This window comes from Oncorhynchus gorbuscha, linkage group LG05 (genome assembly GCF_021184085.1).
Source record: "Oncorhynchus gorbuscha isolate QuinsamMale2020 ecotype Even-year linkage group LG05, OgorEven_v1.0, whole genome shotgun sequence".
NCBI lineage: Eukaryota > Metazoa > Chordata > Actinopteri > Salmoniformes > Salmonidae > Oncorhynchus > Oncorhynchus gorbuscha.
This window is the reverse complement of record NC_060177.1, coordinates 30236472-30256471: the sequence shown is the minus strand read 5'-3', so window position 1 is coordinate 30256471 and position 20000 is coordinate 30236472. Positions and strand designations below refer to the sequence as shown.

The window sequence follows — 20000 nt, the reverse complement described above, 5'->3', positions numbered from 1 at the left end:
AGTACACTGCTATACTCAATGCCTCCCATATACTTATGCTCACCAATCTCCTACTTGCTTTTAGCATACACTATTGTCTCTACTCTCTATAATAGGTTACTCAGAGCTACATTATACTATATTTACATACATGCATATGAAATGCATTATTTTTTTACACAGATGAGAATCTCGTCATCCTGTTGTCATGGTAGTGAGTGTTGCTATGGTGCACAGTACAGTATATGCCATATCCAGGGATGATGGCTCCGGCAATTGTCGTTAGGCCTGTGTGTCCAGGTGTCTGTGTGTTCTGCTGACCAGCTGACCTTCTCTCCTCTCCTCTCCTCTCCTCTGCACAAACACACACACACAAACACACACACACACATACACACACTCTGCCGGCTGGCCGGCTGCGTGCTCCCGCCCACTGCCATCTGCTCCTCTCATTAATTAGAAGACGGCCAACTTCACCTGCACCGCCCGCACTCAAATTACAATAATTACCTCTCACATGCACAAGCCCGCCACCCCGCTCCCCACCCCGCTGCCCAGCACACTCCGGCTGCAGGTCACTGTGCTGTGACATTGTCACCTGGCGAACCAACCGGCAGGGGGACCAGGCAACAGACACTATCACCTTCAACCAACAGCATGGCCTACCCTGCCATGAGTGACCAATAAGGACACTCTCCTATTATAAACTGGTTACCAACGTAATTAAAGCAGTAAAAACAAAATGTTTTGTCATACCCGTGATATACTGTCTGATATACCACGGCTTTCAGCCAATCGGCATTCAGGGCTCGAACCACCCAGTTTATAATAGTATACAACCCCCCGGTCATACCTTCAGTATGTTTCTGCTACCACTGTGGGCTGAGTTATGACGCCTCAAAGTGGAGCTCTTAGTGTCTATGAGGATTGGTGTTTGTCAGGCAGCAGCCTGTGAGCTACACACTGCATGGTCTGCCTCTCTGCTTCTTTCCACAGAGGAGGCCGGTGAGACTCCATCACTGCACTATAACATCTCTCTATTGGCATGTGGCTTTGGCACAAGAGACCGTATCTCTTTTAAAATAACTTTTTTTTTTCTCCTGTGGTATTTTTCCGTCTGCCCATTAAACGGGAGGGAGACATCCATACAAGAGTGGTAGTAGCAGAGACGGAATAAACTCCAGTGGGGTAATGAATGGTTTTCTTTAAGAGAGGCACTTAATGATGAAGTGGGGACATCTGCCTTTGGAGAAGAGTGGCGGGCGGTGGGGATGTTTGGAGCTAATGTGCGGTAATGCTGAACGGCTGTAGTGTGGTTTCACCTTTGGATCTCTCCATCTATTGTCTGTCTATTATCAGCTGATCTTTACCACCAGGGCCAATTGAATAGTCAATTCATGTGATGTCCTGCAGAGAAAATGTCCTCAGTTTTTACAGATGCATTTAGAGAAGAATCCACTGACAGATATCTGAGTTCGTGGAGGCTCAAGTGAGTGACTTCTTGGCCATGATGAGTCATCCACACAGAGTAATCTTTCTTTAAGTTGCATTTATTTGTCTTTTATACACGGTGTATACAAAACATTAGGAACACCTGCTCTTTCCATGGCATAGACTGACCAGGTGAATCCAGGTGAAAGCTATGCTCCCTTCTTGATGTAATTCATTAAATCCACTTCAACCACTGTAGATGGACGGTAGGAGAAAATTGAGACGTGGATTGTGTACGTTTCAATTGAATGGGTGTATGGGCAAGACGAATGATTTAAGAGCCTTTGAACGGGGTATGGTAGTAGGTGCCAGCCACACCGGCTTGTGTCAAGAACTGCAACACTGCTGGGGTTTTCACGCCCAACAGTTTCCCGTGTTTATCAAGAATGGTCCACCACTCAAAGGACATCCAGCCAACTTGACACAACTGTGGGAAGCATTGCAGTCAACATGGGCCAGTATCCCTGTGGAACGCTTTCGACACCTTGTAGAGGCCACGCCCCGACGAATTGAGGCTGTTCTGAGGGCAAAAAGGGGAGGGGTGCAACTCGAATATTAGGAAGGTGTTCCTAATGTTCGGCATACAGAGTGTGTATCTAGTTTAGAATGTCTTCTAATCCTATTTAGTTTGAGATGTTTCATTAAATACTATTGCTTCCAACCCAATTCCTTCTGTCTTTCACTAGGCTAGAGCAATGTTGTTACTTTGTCTGTCTGGCAGCGATGCCAATAGGCTGTCTCATCGATGTGCTTCTTCTTCTACTCTCTGACGCCCAATACAGCTCTGCTCACTCATTATCCAGGCTGGCACAGACACCAGCTCCATATTGCATTTTCTGGCCTTGAAACTGAGAGGCGGCGTTTTGTGAATTGAATATCTGGCAATTGACCCACTGTGGAGTCTGATCATCACACCCATGAGATGAGAGATCGGAGTAAGTGCATGGGAGGGGGGTTCACGGGCGGGCAGCTGTCTTTCACCTGTACACCGCTAAAGGGGAAAAGAGAGGTGAGAGAGGCCTTTCAATTCCAGGCCACCTATTCCAGAAGTTCACACCATGGGAGATGATCAGGTTATTCCAGGTTATGTGCACATGTTAGCCTAGGCTTCTAGATACAGTTTAGCCCGTTCAGTTGGTGTGCGAAATACATCATCTACCATGCCTCTGTAACACATGATGATATCTTGTAAATAGATATAACAGATTTGTGACAACAGGGCAGAGCCTGGTCTGAATACTTTGAACCTGCCTCCTTCCTTCAGTCACGTATCACTCAAGGACGGCGGCCGCAAGATATCAAAACAAAACCAAGGCCTCTAGATGTGGGACTACTTTCAGTCGGTACTTTGATGTGGGAGTTGTGGTGAGGTACAGGTACCGCCACAGGAAGGAAGACACGACAGATGCGAGAGCACAAAGCCCCTAGAAACCACAACCTTGACCGAACAACTGTATATTTACGCCTCCATGTTCCATCACACAAGGAGCTCTCCACCAGCAGAGACACCACATCACGTGCCGTTAGCTTCATTTGTGTGGGACAACTAATACCTAGAAGAGCGCATTTATGTTAAGACCACCTGTATCCAGAGGAAGGCAGACGCCTTATGGCCCCACAATTGCTATGAACAAACATTGCTGGGAAAAGTGGTCAAATACATATTTATGTCGACGTAAAGATGTATTAATTTCTCTGTTGTTTGCGATGAAAAAAGGCCTACTAGTTATTGATACTAGTCTACCATTAATATTATAGGCCAATGAAAAGTTGTCTTTATCAAGTGTCTGATATGGCTTATCGAAGCTACAATGCTTTCAATTTGGCTGATACATTGTTGCCTCTTCACCACAAATTCTACATCAGCACAATTGTTTTAGCCTTTTCTCCAAATAAGAGAACCATCATCCACTGCGACTGCAGTGTGTCTGTGTCAAAATGAAACCATCAATAGGGAAACAATTTGATTCAACGCCATCAATGGGGAAGCACTGAAACTATACTGAACACTAATGTTTACAGTTTAATAACATGAATGAAAGTTCCCGTAAAAAATAGCTGACAGGCTTTAGGCAACAACAACAACAAGTCAAGAAAAACGGTATAATAACACATGATTTCTAATCGAATTAAGGGAATTATTTTATTGCCCTTGAAAATACAACTTTCGACATGCTATTTGACATAATATAGGAAGAGCATTGGTTGTAATTTAACATCTGCATAATAATGTCTGCAGTTATATTAACATCAGGGACATGTAAAATCACGTCTTTACTATGCTATGCTACTTAGCTAAATAGTGATTATCACCCAACCTCACCATCTAGCCTCGCGTATAGTTCATAAAATAGGTGTACAAATTCTAGGGTACAACATAGGCTACACATCAAAATGCAATATGTGCTTTATGCCAGAAGCAACCGTGTCCAAACGTCTCTCTCGCATCGAACAAGCACACAATCAGTAGGCTATAATTTATCATTTGCAATAAACATGAAGCCTAATAGTGGGACTTACTTTGTGAAGGTCGGGTTCAGGCTGAGGTAATTGCAGCGAAAATAATCCAGACCAAAGAATGACGATTATAACGCCCCGATCCTCATTATTTGGAAGAAAGGATAAAGCCTTCGGAGATATTGAACACCATTCATTAAGGTGTTATTCCTTCTCTCTGATAATGAAAGGTATTGAGAGAGAGAGAGGAGAAAAAAAAAGATAAATTCGACACTTTTACAGTCAAACAAAAAAATATATTTGTTTCCTTTGGATTCAAAGCGGTGTTGTTGACTTTTCGGGTTCAATAAATGATGAGGTAATTCACTTCTTATATATAAATTGAAAACTATTTCGCAAAGCTAGACAGAGCTGTGCGATCCTTTAGTACATAGACGTCTTTGGTTTACGGTCCCGTTTTTGATGGTAAAAAACAAGAGTTTATCTGGATTTAGATGCGGGGGGGGTCACAACTTCTCTCCGTTATCTAAATGTGAGCTGTTTCTTTAGATCTCATGTTCTGTTAGCAAGGATAGGATAATACAGTACAGAAACCACATAGATAGTTGATTTAGCTAAGTATTAACATTTGTGCTCACCGTCAGCAAACCGATACAAAATATCAATATTTTGTGTAATCTTAAAATTGTCAAGAGAAAATAGGCTACTTCACAAATCCGTGTCCGATGCGCGCCGTGGGTTTACATCCAATGTAAAAATATGAAATTCATCTGGGCATATGGATCCTCTTGTTCCAAATGCTACTCCTCGGTAGACGACTTTGAAACAATCGTGCAAATTAGTTTACAATATCAAGTCTTTATACATCCGTAAAATGAGTCTCCCTTTGTTTGATAATGTCGAGGCTGAGTGAAAACACTCGGTTTTGCTCAGCAGACACCGCGCTTCTCAGACCGTCATTTGTCCACCGATCCAACTGTTCAGGCATCGAGGACCGCTCATTCCACTGAAACAATTGGCTTGAGATGCTGTCAACTCCAGTCAATAAAAAACATTCATCGTATTTCGAGCGCTTAAATGTTTCTCTTTGTTGTCGCTCATTTCGTGTTTTGGTTCATTTGTGTAGTTTTCGATGATTTTTGAGCTCGCGGGTCTAGTGTGCAGTCTTGTGATTCTCTCTATCCCTCTGTAGCCGTCTGTCTGCGTTTAAATCGCCATCTGGAGCAGGATGCGTACGGAGCTCCTAACCTCTCTCTCTCGCCCTCTCTCTCTCTCTCTCTCTCTCTCTCCCTCTCCTCCTCTCTCCTCATCAGATCTACGAGTTGACAGCCTCCTTGCTGCTCGATTCTGCAATAGCATTGACAATTGACAGCAGGCGTCTAATCTCCATATTGTCAATTTTTTTTCTCGCATAATAAAACTCATGAAACTATGACCTCACGCACACACACAGACACACACTGTGCACAAATCTAGGCTATTGATTTATACTTAAAACAAGTACAGAAGTTTACATCATGTTCCTCAGTAAATTCTAGAAATACAATGTATTCCCCACGTGAGGTTTTTACTTCTTCAGCCCTATTGGATTTATTAACTCTCTTCACTGGTTTAGGCCTATTTTATGTGCAAAGAAACAACGAATATTTGTAGCCTAGTGTTAAATTAGCCTAATTCCATAATTTAGTTTAGGATACATAGCCGACATCAAATGGTCAGAGGGGGTTGATAAAGTGTAAATACGGGCGTCTACAGTAGCTATAATACCATTCTCTAGTATTAATACCATTCTCTATGCATTCTGTATTGTCTGACATTTTCCCCATAGAGAATCATTTCCCAAAGTCTACCCATGGGGGCCGCTGTTTCCTCACATCAGCAGACAGCAGCTCGAAAACCACCTCACTCGTCGCCTAGGCAATCTCCCAGTGCAATGCCCTCAGCATCATCTCATCATTTCTACCAATGGCCACCCAATTAACTGCTCGTTCAGACACTTGACAATCAGTGAACATTTTCCTCTTACTTCTCAACAGACAATGTTAGAAAATAAATACACAATGTCTGCTTTAGCCTAGGGAGGCCTAATCTTGTTCACCTGACACTTTCGCCCATGGTCAAGGCGCATTTATTTATCTGCACCAAAGAAAACAAGTGATAGGCAACAATATAGATGAAATAATATGTTTTAAAAAATACCGGTGTGCATCAGCTATCACAAAAGGTGATTTTGGCTGAATGGTGTCTGTAAACAATATAGTGAGTGGTTGCGACTGTTCTACCGTTATTCCATCCTACATCCTCATAGTGTGTGTATGTGTTTGAGTGAATGCTGCGTGTGTGTGTGTGTGTGTGCATGCGTGCGTGCGTGCGTGCGTGTGTGTGTGTGTGTGTGTGTGTGTGTGTGTGTGTGTGTGTGTGTGTGTGTGTGTGTGTGTGCGTGTGTGTGCGTGCGTGCGTGTGCGTGTGTGCGTGTGCGTGCGTGCGTGTGTGTGTGTGTGCGTGTGTGTGTGTGTGCGTGTGTGTGTGTGCCTGTTTGCATTAGACGCCGGAAATTTGAAAAATTCTAAAAGTAAACGGTGCTCATTTATTGATGCATTGAACCGTCGCGCACCACTGTTCATCTGGTTTCACTCGCTGAGAATTCTACACCCGTGTGCCCTTTACGCTTTGTTGCCGACACGGAGGAAGAGGGGCAGCCTACTGAAGACAAAACAAACACTCTCCTCCTCACCTCTACTGTGTCTATAGAACTAACAAAGTCAGTCAAGAGTACACAGAGACAGCTGCTATCCAGTGTGTCCTGTCTCACCAGTCAGGTGTCTGGGGTGTGAGGTGTTCTCTCAGATACAGGTAAGGGGAACTGTTTAAAGGGGATGAGTTGTTTCTGTGTATTACTGACCATCTCAGATGTCAAACAGGTTATGCAGTTGGAGGTAATCCATCACATTTATAATCTGTATGATTATTGACATGATTAGTGAATGGCCACAGACCCATAAGCAAACCAGTAGGAACAGGGATCTCTATCCGCCATTATAACCAAGCACACGGAACTGGAGTGTGTGAGTTGTGGGCTAAAATTATTGCTCTCAGTTGGGGGGAGAACTGATAAAGGTATATTGTGTTGTACCTGCCATTGCAATTTGTTCTTCTCTTTATGACAGCTGCCACGATTCTCTCTCTACCATATCAAAGACTGATCCATCCAGTGAGCAGCCTCAAGATGAATCCGATATTCTACAGCTCTGTCTGCCTCACTCAGAGTTTTCTCGAGAAAGAGAGCTAGTTGTGTGTTGTTTACACACCAATCCATGCATTTCCGAAGATAAACAATTTCTCAATACTTACCGTGGCTGTTTTAATTATTCAGACACCAACACTATAACTGGCTACTGTGCTGCATTGGGCTTAGAATGGTGGGAGAATTAAACACACACCCAGACACGCGTACACACCCTCACACACTCCCCAATGCAAGTAACCCATCCTATCAGGGTTTCCATGTGGCATCCTGGGATTTGGGTTGTCAGAGAGATGGATGGTGGATCGTCCCAGGACTTGATGGAGTGGTAAAAGCCCCTCTCTCTCCTGCTGGGGAGTTATAGCCTTGCATGTCCTGGCCCTGCAGGTCCATCTGAGGGCCACACACACTGTGTGTGTGTGTGTGTGTGTGTGTGTGTGTGTGTGTGTGTGTGTGTGTGTGTGTGTGTGTGTGTGTGTGTGTGTGTGTGTGTGTGTGTGTGTGTGTGTGTGTGTGTGTGTGTGTGTGTGTGTGTGTGTGTGTGTGTGTGTGTGTGTGTGTAAAACTGAACGTAAAGATATGTTTTAGATTTGAATATCCTTATGTTTTATGTTTACCTGGGTCCTTTGGTTTAATTAGAGTAAATAATACTGGATGTTGGAGAGGTGATGGGTGGGTAAGGGGGACCGTGAGTGACAGTGTGTGGGGCATGGGGTGAAACCAAAAAGGATTCCTGTCACCATGACAGCATTATGATTGACGGCGTGCTATTCTCCTCTGGGAATACGGGCAGGCGGCTTGTCAGCTCCCCAAATGACAGCCCCTCATTCTTTTCTTAATTTTGTCTTTTGTCGGGTGATGTGTTGGATGGGATGACCCTCCATGTGGCGCGTCTGATAACTCCTCCCCACAACAGAAACACAAGGTGGGAACTAAATTGATCTCCCTCAATGAACTGAACTCCCTCCTTTCCCGACACTCGTCCTCAGACCCTGACTTCCCTTTGATGGCATTAATGAACACAAATGACCCGGCTTTGTCTCCTCTCTCTTTCTCTCTCTCTCTCTTCCCCGTCTTTCTTTTGTTCTCTCCACCTCGTTGCGTTGCCTGTATCTGATGGTGGTGGAGGACTGGTCTGAGATGCGCAGGGGTAGATTGAGGGGCTGATCATTGTGTGGGTATGGTAATGAAGGTCTCTGTGACAGACCGGGGACACACGGGACAGCGGAGGCTCTACGGGGAGAGAACTCACCGAGGTCTGGACTGGAGCATTTCCTCCACTCACACATTGTAAATCCTTTCCTCTCGCTCCAGTCGCAGGCTGGCTGGCGTGTTGAAAAGAGATAAGGGCCGCTGTGCCTCTCGTCTGAAAGGAACGCAGCTCCATTGTGCTCTGCTGCTTGGATCCACATTCAGTGGACGCTGCTGTTGAGTTGCCATTAAAGGCAGCAGTGTAAAAGTACATTATTTTGGGGGAGAAGCGGTTAACACAAAATAGTCTCTTTCCCTCTAAATGGAAAACGTATCGTGCTCAGGATTATACTGTGTGTTCGTTGCTACACTTTCTGATGCAACCCACCGCACTGGTGCGGCAAAGTAAATGCGAAATCAAATCAGATTCAATTTGAATGGGCCACATACACATATTGCGCAGATGTTACCGCGGGTGTAGCGAAAGCTTTTCGCTATAGAAACATTCCCGTTGGTTGTTTTTGACACTCACGTTGAAGTTTGCTATTTTGAGGTGGTATGGCCGTGGAAGCCGTGTGCTATCTGACAGCTTTCATATCAGCGTCGTGAACGTCTTTAAAGTCACCAGACGATGCCAAGGAATATAGAACACAGGATGAGAGAGAGACAGACAGAGAGCTCCTCTGCTATAATGTAGCATGGGATCATTGCTCCGTCTAGTCAAGCACACGTTTGACGCTGGTTTCACAAATTGCATCCATAGACCCTCTGACATTCTATTTGTGGCCGTGCAGTAAAGTGGCCGTGCAGTAAAGTGGCCGTGCAGTAAAGTGGCCGTGCAGTAAAGTGGCCGTGCAGTAAAGTGGCCGTGCAGTAAAGTGGCCGTGCAGTAAAGTGGCCGTTCTGAAGCACGATGGGAATTTGAACTCAAAATGACGCTCTCTTCGTTTTAAACAGTAATTCTCCTACATGATTTTTAATTCGTAACAGGGCCAAAGGACACACACACACACACACACACACACACACACACACACACACACACACACACACACACACACACACACACACACACACACACACACACACACACACACACACACACACACACACACACACACACACACACACACACACACACACACACACACACACACTGTACTCTGCTTAGCTCACCGTCTGTGAAAGAGACCCCGAGGTCAGCGGTGGCTGGTGACCAGCCCTGCTAAAGGATCAGGAAATAGCACCTCATTAAAGTGAAATGTTTACTAAAGAGCGGGATGTAGGGGCAGGAGAGAAAGTCAATTGGGCAGCAGTAGAAAGTTCTCCATTTACCCAGTTTTCACCTGAATACATCCACATGTAGGCAAGCAATTGTGTCCGCATTGGCATGCAAGAGAGAGAGAGGGAGAATGTGTGTGTGCAGACAGTTGGTAGTGCTGGGACTGAAGATAGCAAGGAGAGGGGCATGGTGCACTGTATCAAGTAGCGAACATCTGTTCTTCACAGAAACCGCAAAGCTGGTGCAGATGAAATAGAGAGGATAACTGCTCCCTGTCTCTCTCTACCCCTGTCTCTCTCTATCCCCTGTCTCTCTCTTCCCCTGTCTCTCTCTATCCCATCTCTCTCTACCCCTGTCTCTCTCTATCCCGTCTCTCTCTTCCCCTGTCTCTCTCTATCCCGTCTCTCTCTACCCCTGTCTCTCTCTATCCCATGTCTCTCTCTACCCCCTGTCTCTCTCTATCCCCTGTCTCTCTCTATCCCCTGTCTCTCTCTTCCCCTGTCTCTCTCTATCCCCTGTCTCTCTCTTCCGCTGTCTCTCTCTATCCCCTGTCTCTCTCTATCCCCTGTCTCTCTCTATCCCCTGTCTCTCTCTATCCCGTCTCTCTCTACCCCTGTCTCTCTCTATCCCCTGTCTCTCTCTACCCCTGTCTCTTTCTATCCCCTGTCTCTCTCTATCCCATGTCTCTCTCTACCCCTGTCTCTCTCTATCCCCTGTCTCTCTCTACCCCTGTCTCTCTCTACCCCTGTCTCTCTCTATCCCCTGTCTCTCTCTATCCCCTGTCTCTCTCTTCCCCTGTCTCTCTCTATCCCCTGTCTCTCTCTTCCCCTGTCTCTCTCTATCCCGTCTCTCTCTACCCCTGTCTCTCTCTATCCCCTGTCTCTCTCTACCCCCTGGCTCTCTCTATCCCCTGTCTCTCTCTATCCCCTGTCTCTCTCTACCCCTGTCTCTCTCTATCCCTGTCTCTCTCTATCCCCTGTCTCTCTCTTCCCCTGTCCCTCTCTACCCCTGTCTCTCTCTACCCCTGTCTCTCTCTATCCCCTGTCTCTCTCTTCCCCTGTCTCTCTCTATCCTGTCTCTCTCTATCCCCTGTCTCTCTCTTCCCCTGTCTCTCTCTATCCCCTGTCTCTCTCTATCCCCTGTCTCTCTCTATCCCCTGTCTCTCTCTATTCCGTCTCTCTCTACCCCTGTCTCTCTCTATCCCCTGTCTCTCTCTATCCCCTGTCTCTCTCTACCCCTGTCTCTCTCTATCCCCTGTCTCTCTCTATCCCGTCTCTCTCTACCCCTGTCTCTCTCTATCCCCTGTCTCTCTCTATCCCCTGTCTCTCTCTATCCCCTGTCTCTCTCTTCCCCTGTTTCTCTCTATCCCGTCTCTCTCTACCCCTGTCTCTCACTATCCCCTGTCACTCTCTACCCCTGTCTCTCTCTATCCCTGTCTGTCTCTATCCCCTGTCTCTCTCTACCCCTGTCTCTCTCTATCCCTGTCTCTCTCTATCCCCTGTCTCTCTCTATCCCCTGTCTCTCTCTTCCCCTGTCTCTCTCTATCCCCTGTCTCTCTCTATCCCCTGTCTCTCTCTTCCCCTGTCTCTCTCTATCCCCTGTCTCTCTCTACCCCTGTCTCTCTCTACCCCTGTCTCTCTCTATCCCCTGTCTCTCTCTTCCCCTGTTTCTCTCTATCCCGTCTCTCTCTTCCCCTGTCTCTCTCTTCCCCTGTCTCTCTCTACCCCTGTCTCTCTCTACCCCTGTCTCTCTCTATCCCCTGTCTCTCTCTTCCCCTGTCTCTCTCTATCCTGTCTCTCTCTACCCCTGTCTCTCCCTATCCCGTGTCTCTCTCTACCCCCTTTCTCTCTCTATCCCCTGTCTCTCTCTATCCCCTGTCTCTCTCTACCCCTGTCTCTCTCTATCCCCTGTCTCTCTCTATCCCCTGTCTCTCTCTACCCCTGTCTCTCTCTACCCCTGTCTGTCTCTACCCCTGTCTCTCTCTATCCCCTGTCTCTCTTTATCCCCTGTCTCTCTCTATCCCCTGTCTCTCTCTATCCCCTCTCTCTCTCTATCCCATGCCTCTCTCTATCCCCTGTCTCTCTCTATCCCCTGTCTCTCTCTACCCCTGTCTCTCTCTATCCCTGTCTGTCTCTACCCCTGTCTCTCTCTATCCCCTGTCTCTCTCTATCCCCTGTCTCTCTTTACCCCTGTCTCTCTCTACCCCTGTCTCTCTCTACCCCTGTCTCTCTCTTCCCCTGTCTCTCTCTATCCCCCGTCTCTCTCTACCCCTGTCTCTCTCTATCCCCTGTCTATCTCTACCCCTGTCTCTCTCTATCCCTGTCTGTCTCTATCGCCTGTCTCTCTCTATCCCTGTCGCTCTCTACCCCTGTCTCTCTCTATCCCTGTCTGTCTCTATCCCCTGTCTCTCTCTTCCCCTGTCTCTCTCTATCCCCCGTCTCTCTCTAGCCCTGTCTCTCTCTATCCCCTGTCTCTCGTTACCCCTGTCTCTCTTTATCCCTGTCTGTCTTTATCGCCTGTCTCTCTCTATCCCTGTCACTCTCGACCCCTGTCTCTCTCTATCCCTGTCTAGCTCTATCCCCTGTCTCTCTCTATCCCTGTCTCTCTCTATCCCTGTCTGTCTCTTCCCCCTGTCTCTCTCTATCCCCTGTCTCTTTCTACCCCCTGTCTCTCTCTACTCACTGTCTCTTTCTATCCCTGTCTCTCTCTACTCCCTGTCTCTTTCTATCCCTGTCTCTCTCTACTCACTGTCTCTTTCTACCCCCTGTCTCTCTCTACTCCCTGTCTCTCTCTATCCCCTGTCTCTCTCTATCCCCTGTCTCTCTCTATCCCCTGTCTCTCTCTTCCCCTGTTTCTCTCTATCCCGTCTCTCTCTTCCCCTGTCTCTCTCTTCCCCTGTCTCTCTCTACCCCTGTCTCTCTCTACCCCTGTCTCTCTCTATCCCCTGTCTCTCTCTTCCCCTGTCTCTCTCTATCCTGTCTCTCTCTACCCCTGTCTCTCCCTATCCCGTGTCTCTCTCTACCCCTTTCTCTCTCTATCCCCTGTCTCTCTCTATCCCCTGTCTCTCTCTACCCCTGTCTCTCTCTATCCCCTGTCTCTCTCTATCCCCTGTCTCTCTCTACCCCTGTCTCTCTCTATCCCCTGTCTGTCTCTACCCCTGTCTCTCTCTATCCCCTGTCTCTCTTTATCCCCTGTCTCTCTCTATCCCCTGTCTCTCTCTATCCCCTCTCTCTCTCTATCCCATGTCTCTCTCTATCCCCTGTCTCTCTCTATCCCCTGTCTCTCTCTACCCCTGTCTCTCTCTATCCCTGTCTGTCTCTACCCCTGTCTCTCTCTATCCCCTGTCTCTCTCTATCCCCTGTCTCTCTTTACCCCTGTCTCTCTCTACCCCTGTCTCTCTCTACCCCTGTCTCTCTCTTCCCCTGTCTCTCTCTATCCCCCGTCTCTCTCTACCCCTGTCTCTCTCTATCCCCTGTCTATCTCTACCCCTGTCTCTCTCTATCCCTGTCTGTCTCTATCGCCTGTCTCTCTCTATCCCTGTCTGTCTCTATCCCCTGTCTCTCTCTTCCCCTGTCTCTCTCTATCCCCCGTCTCTCTCTAGCCCTGTCTCTCTCTATCCCCTGTCTCTCGTTACCCCTGTCTCTCTTTATCCCTGTCTGTCTCTATCGCCTGTCTCTCTCTATCCCTGTCACTCTCGACCCCTGTCTCTCTCTATCCCTGTCTAGCTCTATCCCCTGTCTCTCTCTATCCCTGTCTCTCTCTATCCCTGTCTGTCTCTTCCCCCTGTCTTTCTCTATCCCCTGTCTCTTTCTACCCCCTGTCTCTCTCTACTCACTGTCTCTTTCTATCCCTGTCTCTCTCTACTCCCTGTCTCTTTCTATCCCTGTCTCTCTCTACTCACTGTCTCTTTCTACCCCCTGTCTCTCTCTACTCCCTGTCTCTCTCTATCCCCTGTCGCTCTCTACCCATGTCTCTTGCTATCCCCTGTCTTTCTCTATCCCTGTCTCTCTCTATCCCCTGTCTCTCTCTATCCCTGTCTCTCTCTATCCCATGTCTCTCTCTACTCCCTGTCTCTCTCTATCCCTGTCTCTCTCTATCCCCTGTCTCTCTCTATCCCTGTCTCTCTCTATCCCCTGTCTCTCTCTATCCCCTGTCTCTCTCTATCCCTGTCTCTCTCTATCCCCTGTCTCTCTCTATCCCCTGTCTCTCTCTATCCCCTCTCTCTCTATCCCCTCTCTCTCTCTATCCCCTGTCTCTCTCTATCCCCTGTCTCTCTCTATCCCTGTCTCTCTCTATCCCCTGTCTCTCTCTATCCCCTGTCTCTCTCTATCCCCTCTCTCTCTATCCCCTGTCTCTCGCTATCCCCTGTCTCTCTCTATCCCCTGTCTCTCTCTATCCCCTGTCTCTCTCTATCCCCTGTCTCTCTCTACCCCTGTCTCTCTCTATCCCTGTCTGTCTCTACCCCTGTCTCTCTCTATCCCCTGTCTCTCTCTATCCCCTGTCTCTCTTTATCCCCTGTCTCTCTCTACCCCTGTCTCTCTCTATCCCCTGTCTCTCTCTTCCCCTGTCTCTCTCCCCTGTCCCCCCCTGTCTCTCTCTACCCCTGTCTCTCTCTATCCCCTGTCTGTCTCTCTCTACCCCTGTCTCTCTCTATCCCTGTCTGTCTCTATCCCTGTCCTCTCTACCCCTGTCTCTCTCTATCCCTGTCTCTCTATCCCCTGTCTCTCTACCCCTGTCTCTCTCTATCCCTGTCTGTCTCTATCCCCTGTCTCTCTCTTCCCCTGTCTCTCTCTATCCCCCGTCTCTCTCTAGCCCTGTCTCTCTCTATCCCCTGTCTCTCGCTACCCCTGTCTCTCTTTATCCCTGTCTGTCTCTATCGCCTGTCTCTCTCTATCACTGTCACTCTCGACCCCTGTCTCTCTCTATCCCTGTCTGTCTCTATCCCCTGTCTCTCTCTATCCCTGTCTCTCTCTATCCCTGTCTGTCTCTTCCCCCTGTCTCTCTCTATCCCCTGTCTCTTTCTACCCCCTGTCTCTCTCTACTTCCTGTCTCTTTCTATCCCTGTCTCTCTCTATCCCTCTGTCCTGTCTCTTTCCCCTGTCTCTTTCTGTCTCTCTCTACTCCCTGTCTCTTTCTATCCGTCTCTCTCTACTCCCTGTCTCTTTCTATCCATGTCTCTCTCTACTCACTGTCTCTTTCTACCCCCTGTCTCTCTCTACTCCCTGTCTCTCTCTATCCCTGTCCTCTCTATCCCTGTCTCTACCCCTGTCTCTTGTCTCTCTATCCCCTGTCTTTCTATCCCTGTCTCTCTCTATCCCCTGTCTCTCTCTATCCCTGTCTCTCTCTATCCCATGTCTCTCTCTATCCCGTTTCTCTCTTCCCCTGTCTCTATCTATCCCCTGTCTCTCTATCCCCTGTCTCTCTCTATCCCCTGTCTCTCTCTATCCCCTGTCTCTCTCTATCCCTGTCTCTCTCTATCCCCTGTCTCTCTCTATCCCCTGTCTCTCTCTATCCCTGTCTCTCTCTATCCCTATCCCCCCTGTCTCTCGCTATCCCCTGTCTCTCTCTATCCCCTGTCTCTCTCTATCCCCTGTCTCTCTCTATCCCCTGTCTCTCTCTATCCCCTGTCTCTCGTCTATCCCCTGTCTTTCTCTATCCCCTGTCCCCTCTCTCTATCCCCTGTCTCTCTCTACCCCTGTCTCTCTCTATCCCCTGTCTCCTCTGTCTGTCTCTCTATCCCTGTCTGTCTCTTCCCTGTCTCTCTCTATCCCCTGTCTCTCTCTACCCCTGTCTCTCTCTATCCCCTGTCTCTCTCTATCCCCTGTCTCTCTCTATCCCCTGTCTCTCTCTCTCTCCCTGTGTCTCTCTATCCCTGTCTGTCTCTATCCCCTGTCTCTCTCTATCCCTGTCTCTCTCTATCCCTGTCTGTCTCTATCTATCCCCTGTCTCTCTCTATCCCTGTCTCTCTCTATCCCCTGTCTCTCTCTATCCCCTGTCTCTCGCTATCCCCTGTCTTTCTCTATCCCCCCTGTCTCTCTCTACCCCTGTCTCTCTCTATCCCCTGTCTCTCTCTATCCCTGTCTGTCTCTCTCTACCACTGTCTCTCTCTATCCCCTGTCTCTCTCTATCCCTGTCTCTCTCTATCCCCTCTCTCTCCCCTGTCTCTTGCTATCCCTGTCTTTCTCTCCCTGTCTCTCTCATCCTGTCTCTCTCTATCCCTGTCTCTCTCTATCCCCTGTCTCCCCTGTCTCTATCTATCCCCTGGTCTCTCTCTATCCCCTGTCTCTCTCTATCCCCTGTCTCTCTCTATCCCTGTCTCTCTCTATCCCCTGTCTCTCTCTATCCCCGGTCTCTCTCTATCCCCTGTCTCTCTCTATCCCCTGTCTCTCTCTATCCCCTGTCTCTCTCTATCCCCTGTCTCTCGCTATCCCCTGTCTTTCTCTATCCCCTGTCTCTCTCTATCCCCTGTCTCTCTCTACCCCTGTCTCTCGCTATCCCCTGTCTTTCTCTATCCCCTGTCTTTCTCTATCCCCTGTCTCTCTCTACCCCTGTCTCTCTCTATCCCCTGTCTCTCTCTATCCCCTGTCTCTCTCTATCCCCTGTCTCTCTCTCCTCCCTGTGTCTCTCTATCCCTGTCTCTCTCTATCCCCTGTCTCTCTCTATCCCTGTCTCTCTCTATCCCCTGTCTCTATCTATCCCCTGTCTCTCTCTATCCCTGTCTCTCTCTATCCCCTGTCTCTCTCTATCCCCTGTCTCTCGCTATCCCCTGTCTTTCTCTATCCCCTGTCTCTCTCTACCCCTGTCTCTCTCTATCCCCTGTCTCTCTCTATCCCCTGTCTCTCTCTACCACTGTCTCTCTCTATCCCCTGTCTCTCTCTATCCCTGTCTCTCTCTATCCCCCGTCTCTCCCTATCCCCTCTCTCTCTCTATCACCTGTCTCTCTCTATCCCTGTCTCTCTCTATCCCCTGTCTCTCTCTATCTCGGTCTCTCTCTATCCCCTGTCTCTCTCTATCCCCTGTCTCTCTCTACCCTGTCTCTCTCTATCCCCTGTCTCTCTCTATCTCGGTCTCTCTCTATCCCCTGTCTCTCTCTATCCCCTGTCTCTCTCTACCCTGTCTCTCTCTATCCCCTGTCTCTCTCTACACCTGTCTCTCTCTATCCCTTGTCTCTCTCTACACCTGTCTCTCTCTATCCCTTGTCTCTCTCTACCACTGTCTCTCTCTCTACCCCCTGTCTCTCTCTATCCCTGTCTCTCTCAACCCCCGTCTCTCTCTATCCCTGTCTCTCTCTACCATTGTCTCTCTCTACCACTGTCTCTCTCTACCCCTGTTTCTCTCTACCCCTGTCTCTCTCTACCCCCTGTCTCTCTCTACCCCTGTCTCTCACTACACCTGTCTCTCTCTACCCCTGTCTCTCTCTACCCCTGTCTCTCTCTACCACTGTCTGTCTCTATCCACTGTCTCTCTCTATCCCCTATCTCTCTCTATCCACTGTCTCTCTCAACCCCTGTCTCTCTCTATCCCCTGTCTCTCTATCCCCTGTCTCTTTCTATCCCTGTCTGTCTCTATCCACCGTCTCTCTTTCCCTTGTCTCTCTCTATCCCTGTCTCTCTCTATCCACTGTCTCTCTCAACCCCTGTCTCTCTCTATCCCCTGTCTCTCTCTACCCCTGTCTCTCTCTACCACTGTCTCTCTCTATCCCCTGTCTCTCTACCCCTGTCTCTCTCTACCCCGTCTCTCTCTATCCCCTGTCTCTCTCTTTCCCCTGTCTCTCTCTCTATCCGCCCTCTCCCCCTCCTTTCTCTCTCACATTCTCTCGCTCCCTCTAATTCTCTCTTTCTCATGATGATATCCCTCACAGACCCATCCCCCATCATCCTTGTTTTATACCCCTCTCTGTTAAGAGAACTAACATGTACTACAATCCAGTTGTGTGACGGAGGATGATAAGGTTGTTGATGAAGACAGAGAGGTAGAGGAGAATATATGTCAACCTTGGAGCCAGATGTCCTCAACACAGGAGTAGCCATTGAAGCGTGTGCACTGTAAATACATAAATGTCTCTCATGCACATAAAGCATATGCCTTTCTCTAGCCATGGAGGATTAGGAAGAGCTGAGCCTTTATGAAACCTATGATAGGAATAATCCAAAGCTTTGTTGTGATTTCATTCCACCTTTTCCCTCAAAGTCTCTGTCTAGATTCCGTCCACCCTTCCATCCTCCCTCTCTCCCGCCCCCCTCTCTTCCCCTGCCCTCCCCTCTCTCAGGGCCGGCTGGGAGGGTGTGCTGGTGTTGGCGGGCGGCAGTTCCTCATTGTGGTGTGCTGTGTGCTGTGTGCTGTGTGCGCGGTGATAAGACACAGGGAGAGGAGCCAGCGTGCCGACATATCCCTGCCACTGCGGTTATCAGCCGCCGCAGCTGTGCCTGAGCCCTGCGACATCTGCTCCCTCACAGGAAGCCTGCGCCGCGTCTCATAACGCCTCACACACACACACACACACACACACACACACACACACACACACACACACACACACACACACACACACACACACACACACACACACACACACACACACACACACACACACACACACACACACACACACACACACACACACACACACACACACACACACACAGACTAACACAGACACACACACACGAAGAAAATATCACAAGGCCATTATCATTATGATGCCTGAACGGTACCCCCCCAATAGGTAAACTACCTGATCAGACAAAGAGTGTTGTTTATAGGGACATTGGTTCCTCCCTGGAACATGAGGCAAGCCTGACGGATGGGGCCAGCGTTTACCTCAGTTCTGCTGGGTTTTTATCAGAGAATTACAGGGGACGCTTATGACTAAGCCTAATTATAGAGTGCTTATCACTGAAATGTCCACAAAGCTCATTACTGCCATGAAATGGGAGCTGCCGCAGGTAATTCACTATGTTGGGTATTAGTCCTCCTCTAAGACGGCACCCCTTTTAAATATTTAGAGTCTATAAAGTACAGCTTTAATGTCTGATGCTTTTCATGTGTTTCTGCTACTGGTGTCACTGATTTGTGAAGTTTTTACCTAAAGGTACTACTCCAGTTTTTACACCACTTTAAGAATCAGTTACCTGATTTTCATTTACATTGTTGACAGCGTGTGCTTGAAAACAGTCAAGCGATCCTCTCCTCTCAGTGTTGAAAGAGGGGATTTGACAAAGGAAGAAAGTATGAGACTAAGATAACAAGGACACTCCCATTTCCTTAGTGTTATACCATATTTCTCCCTTAGCCAGTGATGCTGTTGAGTGTGCTGGTCAGATGGCGAGAAGCTAACAGACAGGAGAGGGATGGGGAAGGGAGGGGACCCCAGTAACCTAACTAACAGCCCTGATAGGGTCAGTAGTGTTTCTCGGGGTCCTGACCTGGTCTTGACAATGAATGAGCCTCGCTCAACCCTCCACCTTCCACCCTCCCCCTACCCTTCCACCCTCCCCCTAGCCCCTCAGAAACACAATAAAGGGAAGTGTGCTCCTCCAACTACCAGGGGAAGCCCAGAGGGAAGTCCCCATCCTCAGGTCCTCACCAGCCTGAACCCCTTTCCCTCCCAGTCCACTTGGACACGTGCCACTGACTTATAATGTCTTTACAGTGTAGGGTTTTGACAACAAACTATGCTTTCAGTAATGAAAACAAGTTGGGGTCTGCTTTGACCTTGAAAATCAAATGACAATTTATTTTTATACGTTTCACCATAGTTACAGGAGCTACAGTAGGAAGCTAATTTCCATGTCTTGTCTGGAGCATGTGGCGCTAACTCAACGCAACCTGATTGCACATCAATCACTCCAATGTAATGAGGAGAAGTGACAGCAGGAGTTTCTCCACAATCACTCGTCACTGTAGCGCGCTGCCAACAGAGGCACAGCCTGTAGTACTTCTCATAACACAGAAAAGGATCACTACCTACCTTGGTTGGCTGTGCCGTGGCTCCTGGTTGCCAGGTTGGGGTTGCCAGATTCCAGCCTGTGAGGGTTCCGTCTGCACAGCGTCCCCCTGTGACTGGTCAGCATCACCGTGGGAACCCTGGGAGGAGCGGTCAAATTGGCCGAGGTGGAGGCTGAGGTTGAGGCTCTCCGTAGGTCAGACCTCCTCTGCAGCTCCAGGTGGACCTTGGCGGCCATACTCTGCATCCCACCTCCCCACAGCAGTAATCCACAACGTTGTCCTGTCCTCTGTCTGTTTGTAGAACTCTCGACAGGACAGGGGACACACTAAACCACACAAGTCACTTTCTCTGTGTGTAGACCGGAGGGTTGATGTCCTTTCTCCTGTGTGCTTAGGGTGCTTACCGAC

At 48.5% G+C, this 20000-nt stretch overlaps 1 protein-coding gene across 1 annotated transcript in view; it reads right to left on the bottom strand.

The window, feature by feature from the left end:
• The window catches only part of LOC124035816 (protein CBFA2T3-like), a 67921-nt gene that overhangs the window by 47069 nt on the left and 852 nt on the right, over positions 1-20000 (bottom strand). Inside the window, 1 exon segment of the mRNA XM_046349583.1 lies at positions 19615-20000. This exon segment is cut by the window's right edge and continues 852 nt beyond it. Coding sequence (XP_046205539.1) covers positions 19615-19837 — 223 coding nt within the window. The 5' untranslated portion in view covers positions 19838-20000.